The 6,000-nt window shown below is 35.5% G+C and overlaps 1 protein-coding gene across 1 annotated transcript in view; it reads right to left on the reverse strand.

Moving 5' to 3' along the window:
- Positions 1-6,000, reverse strand: part of stk32a (serine/threonine kinase 32A) — a 51,233-nt gene that overhangs the window by 17,345 nt on the left and 27,888 nt on the right. Inside the window, exon 6 of the mRNA XM_017308486.1 lies at positions 5,749-5,854. Coding sequence (XP_017163975.1) covers positions 5,749-5,854 — 106 coding nt within the window. The remainder of the gene's footprint in view (positions 1-5,748; positions 5,855-6,000) is intronic.

Genomic DNA, 6,000 nt, shown 5'->3' on the forward strand with positions numbered 1-6,000 from the left:
GTTTGAGACAAAAATGACAAGAAAACGACAAAATATAAAAAGATGAAACAAAAAAAATATATCCAAGTACTTTAATAAACGTATCGACAGCCGTGGTCTTTCCCTCCCCACCTGTATGAATATCAATATTATTGGTGATCTGTGGATTGATGAGCTCATCCTAGTCAAAGCTGCTCTGCTTCGCAGCAATTAAAACTTGTAACTTTAAGGACTCAGTTGGGAATTAATAACCGTTCTTCATGTCTCCCGTTGTTTGTTTGGGGTGGAGAAATGATCTGCAGCTGACGTCACAACATTCTCGTCATGGACTGTGTCTGTTTTTGTAGGAAACATGAACAGCAGCTCACAGTGGATAACCTAGACAACGGCACCCCAGGTCCTCGTCCCTGCATCCCCGGGCTATGTTGCCTAACAAAGCGCCATCACTTGGGCATGAGTAAATTGTTTTTCCCCTATATGAAGCAGCTCCCTGTGGAATAAAAGGATCACAGGTCAATTTGTGCTTTCAAATTTCCCCATGTGGAGGAGAAARCAGCTCACTTCCCCCTCTGATGGCTCATGTTGTGTGTAAGAGTTCAGTGAGGAGACAAACTCCAGCTCTGTGTTAAAAAAACATGCTGGAGTGCATAAACAGATAAAAGTGCACTGAGTTTGTAAGAGCGTAAGCAGACAAAGAGAGAGATTACAGGTGAGCATTTGTTGTTCTGCTGAATTAATCCGACTAAATCTGATAAAACTGTCTTTTTTCCCTCCTAATCTTCTCATATCTCTGATGTTTGTCCTTTCTTTGACAAATCCTTTCAGAAATGTTTGCTCATCACTTTTCCTCTTCTTGTTGAGCGGCTCATCTCATCTCATCTGCCTCTCTCCCTCTCAGCTCCCTGCCTTCTTTGTTTCTCTCTACTTTGCCTCCTTTCCATTTTGACAGCAGGACGTTGATCCTACATGTCCCCTAAGCTCCCTGAGCAGATGTCCACTGTCCCCTGAGATCTCAGGACTTCTGTCTCTGTCCAAGTGCTCATATGTCACTCCACTACATTTCCTGGCCAGWGTTCAGGCTGTTAGTTTTTACGTTTTTATTCCTTATGGACTGCTTTAAAAATTCAAATAAATACAAAACTTGCATAATTTTCCTTTGAGGCTTCAGATAAAATCACTCTCAAAAGTCACTTTATCAAAACTTTGGTGATGTAAAAAACGAGACGCTTATAAATAATGTCTAAACTTCTACTTCTTCACATTATAGTGTAATAATGCTCTGCAATCCAACTGTAAAAACATCCATCCATCCATTTTCTTTACAACTTTGTCTCTTAATGGGGTCAGGAGGTGCTGCTGCCTCTCCAGCTAACGTTCCGGGCGAGAGGCGGGGTCACCTGGACGGGTCACCCTGGACAGGTCGCCAGTCTGTTGCAGGGCAACAGAGACACACAGGACAAACAACCATGCACACACACACTCACACCTAGGGACAATTTGGAGAGGCCAGTTAACCTGACAGTCATGTTTTTGGACTGTGGGAGGAAACCGGCTGTAAAAACATGTTGAATGAAAAATAAAAAAGTTGAGAAAGATGCATTAAGTGTTTACATCAGCAATGTAACACTTTTTTGTTTAGCCTTTTGATTAAAATTCAGCAGTCAGTCAGTCTCCTTTGGTAGGAGTGAGTGAGTGAGCGCCTCGTAACCTGACAATATTTACCCACTGCAGCTTGCAAACGATTATCAAATCTAAACTCTTTTGTCCAAATTTCCTGTTCATTTGTAATTCTCTCACAAAGTTTGGTTGTTTTAAACCAGGTGCAGATGTTTTATTTAAAGAAAATAATTCCACCGTGCAAAAAAGACAACATAGTTCCAACACTTGGAGACACAGCAGACTGCTGTCACAATCAGAACATAACCAATAATTTCTTATAAAATTTCTGACCAGTTTAGATTTCACCTTTGTTGTTTCAAATATTTTACAATTATTACATGTCTTACTGTGCCATGAGTCTAACATGATGTGGTGGATTTTTTATCAACAACTATATGCTTATAAATATTTTTAACTTCTTTGTTGAGCTAAAATGAAGCAATAAAGGAAGGAAAATCACACAAAGGATAGTAAATTTATTTTAGTTCAATCTGATTGATTAATTTAATGCTAAAATTAAATTAAACGAGGTTCAATAAAGTATACGTTTAAGGATGTGTATTGCAACCAGGTGTTTGCATCTGTAAATTCTTTATATTTCTTTCCTCCAATAAACTTGTATTATTCTTTTTAAAATCATGGAAATTGGAAAATCTAGACATTTCTACAGGGGTGTACATACTTTTGGGAGCCACTCTTCTCTTTTGGGATCTTTTTGGTTATACACAGATCAGGTGTCTCAGATATTCAATCAAACTGAAGCCAAAGGAGTAAATTCAACATCACATTTGACTCTTTTCCCCTAATAATGACCATCAGTCAATTGTTTAAGTGCTGCAGTTCATGTACAAGTAGAAACAGTTGAAAACTAAACAGAAAAAGTAATTCTCCATTTATACTGCTGTGACACACATCTGCAATTTCATTGTATTATTCACCTGATGAAGGCATCTCATTGCATCTTAAATCCTTTTTTCCAGAGTGCATAAATAAATCTACATAGTGCACCACATCTTAAAAAGTTTGTGTTGGACCTGCGTACAGGGAGCCGTAACTGGAACTGCTTTATATTCCTCTTCATTAGCATTTTGATGAAACATTTTATAGTCTATATTAACACTCCTTTGATTTACTATTGTTCCGTTCAACATCTTTTACACAAACACACACACGACCACACATCCACTTCTGTTTCTGCCTCTTTTCTCCCAGCAGCTCAAAATTCTGATTTTGAGCAGAATTTTCCCGTTAAGCAGACACGAGACGTGACGTTCACCGTTTCATCCATGTTCCTCACACACCAACCAACCAGCTCATGGAAAGTCATAGTTTGGAATAGAAATGGCACAGAGCCTCCTTAAACTCAGRCTGACATTCTCTATGTCATTTTTCCAAAGATAAACTATAACATGAGACAGATAAAGCTCTTTTAAACTTTGTGGTAAAAGCTGATTTAATAAAGCATCTTACCGTGCTCATCCAGAAGTATGTTGTCAGGTTTGATGTCTCTGAAATGGAAAACACAAAGTGCCGTGAGATTAGAATGTGTTAACATCAAAATGGGTTTTAGCTCCAACTACAAAAGCAGCTGTTGACTTTTGAGGTTTGTAAAAYACAATTACCTTTAACTGTCTTTGTGTTTTTGGTCAGAATTAAAGATTGTCCAACAAAGCCGTCTGGCAAAATATATATATTTTAGTCATAAAAACATTTGAATCATAAGAAAACAATCCTTAAAAAAATCTTAAACCCAGAAATTAGTGGCATTGACTTTTTTTTWACTTCATAATAAGATTTGAAAATATAGAACAGGGGACAACTTAACCCTCATTATCCGTTGTCATGTTCAGTTAATTTAAAAATTAGTTTCAAAGAAAAAATTGTATAGAAAAAACTTTTCTTCCATAGTTGTTTATTGTCACTTTAGGTTAAGATTATCACACCAGATTAAATTATTTTCTTCTGAATTGAAAAACAAGTACTTTGTTCATGATTCATGTCTTGTTTTAAAATGTAATTTATTTTTCTGGATGCTTAGCATTGTTTTCTCGCTGTATTATCAAAACCTTTTGATAATTATTTAGAATTTCTAACAGCACATTTACAAATGTAAGTAAAATTGTTATTTAAGTACCAAGTTGCTGTTATGATAGTAGCTAACAGTATCATTGATGAATTATTATGTGAGGATATGAGACTAATTATACATTATTATATGTATTTTTTCTCATTTGTATAGATTGTGTTTCTAAAACTTTTATTGMATTTAATGAAGTATTTTTGAATTTAATTGAATCAAWAAATGCTTGTCAAACAAACCTGGAAAAGCACAAGTTTTCACCAACCAGTGAGAAAGTTGACTTCATGGAGAAATAACTTCCTCACTTTTATTTCTTAGTTTAAATAAATTCCATATTTACAAGCATCACAAACAAACAATGAGAAAAAAAGACTCTTAATTGGACTCARATCTCAMATGTTCACTTCCTTTCCAAGAGTTGAATTTTTGGAGTTAGTTGAGTCATTATTTCATTAAAGTAGAAAATGGACACATAATAAATCAAACTGAAGATTTATTATAACGGCGTTCTCCAGGTGAAAACAAATGAAAATGTGATAAATGACATTAGGGAGAGAGAAGAGAGCTGCAGGCCTGGTTGTGGGAGTAACACTGAAACACCGAAGAAGAACAAGAAGTCACATCTGGACCATCTCGCAAAAACTTGAGAGAGCAAATAATGAGTGGAACAGTAGANTGTTCATTTGTAATTCTCTCACAAAGTTTGGTTGTTTTAAACCAGGTGCAGATGTTTTATTTAAAGAAAATAATTCCACCGTGCAAAAAAGACAACATAGTTCCAACACWTGGAGACACAGCAGACTGCTGTCACAATCAGAACATAACCAATAATTTCTTATAAAATTTCTGACCAGTTTAGATTTCACCTTTGTTGTTTCAAATATTTTACAATTATTACATGTCTTACTGTGCCATGAGTCTAACATGATGTGGTGGATTTTTTATCAACAACTATATGCTTATAAATATTTTTAACTTCTTTGTTGAGCTAAAATGAAGCAATAAAGGAAGGAAAATCACACAAAGGATAGTAAATTTATTTTAGTTCAATCTGATTGATTAATTTAATGCTAAAATTAAATTAAACGAGGTTCAATAAAGTATACGTTTAAGGATGTGTATTGCAACCAGGTGTTTGCATCTGTAAATTCTTTATATTTCTTTCCTCCAATAAACTTGTATTATTCTTTTTWAAATCATGGAAATYGGAAAATCTAGACATTTCWACAGGGGTGTACATACTTTTGGGAGCCACTCTTCTCTTTTGGGATCTTTTTGGTTATACACAGATCAGGTGTCTCAGATATTCAATCAAACTGAAGCCAAAGGAGTAAATTCAACATCACATTTGACTCTTTTCCCCTAATAATGACCATCAGTCAATTGTTTAAGTGCTGCAGTTCATGTACAAGTAGAAACAGTTGAAAACTAAACAGAAAAAGTAATTCTCCATTTATACTGCTGTGACACACATCTGCAATTTCATTGTATTATTCACCTGATGAAGGCATCTCATCGCATCTTAAATCCTTTTTTCCAGAGTGCATAAATAAATCTACATAGTGCACCACATCTTAAAAAGTTTGTGTTGGACCTGCGTACAGGGAGCCGTAACTGGAACTGCTTTATATTCCTCTTCATTAGCATTTTGATGAAACATTTTATAGTCTATATTAACACTCCTTTGATTTACTATTGTTCCGTTCAACATCTTTTACACAAACACACACACGACCACACATACACTTCTGTTTCTGCCTCTTTTCTCCCAGCAGCTCAAAATTCTGATTTTGAGCAGAATTTTCCCGTTAAGCAGACACGAGACGTGACGTTCACCGTTTCATCCATGTTCCTCACACACCAACCAACCAGCTCATGGAAAGTCATAGTTTGGAATAGAAATGGCACAGAGCCTCCTTAAACTCAGRCTGACATTCTCTATGTCATTTTTCCAAAGATAAACTATAACATGAGACAGATAAAGCTCTTTTAAACTTTGTGGTAAAAGCTGATTTAATAAAGCATCTTACCGTGCTCATCCAGAAGTATGTTGTCAGGTTTGATGTCTCTGAAATGGAAAACACAAAGTGCCGTGAGATTAGAATGTGTTAACATCAAAATGGGTTTTAGCTCCAACTACAAAAGCAGCTGTTGACTTTTGAGGTTTGTAAAAYACAATTACCTTTAACTGTCTTTGTGTTTTTGGTCAGAATTAAAGATTGTCCAACAAAGCCGTCTGGCAAAATATATATATTTTAGTCATAAAAACATTTGAATCATAA

This window comes from Poecilia reticulata, linkage group LG14 (assembly GCF_000633615.1).
Source record: "Poecilia reticulata strain Guanapo linkage group LG14, Guppy_female_1.0+MT, whole genome shotgun sequence".
NCBI lineage: Eukaryota > Metazoa > Chordata > Actinopteri > Cyprinodontiformes > Poeciliidae > Poecilia > Poecilia reticulata.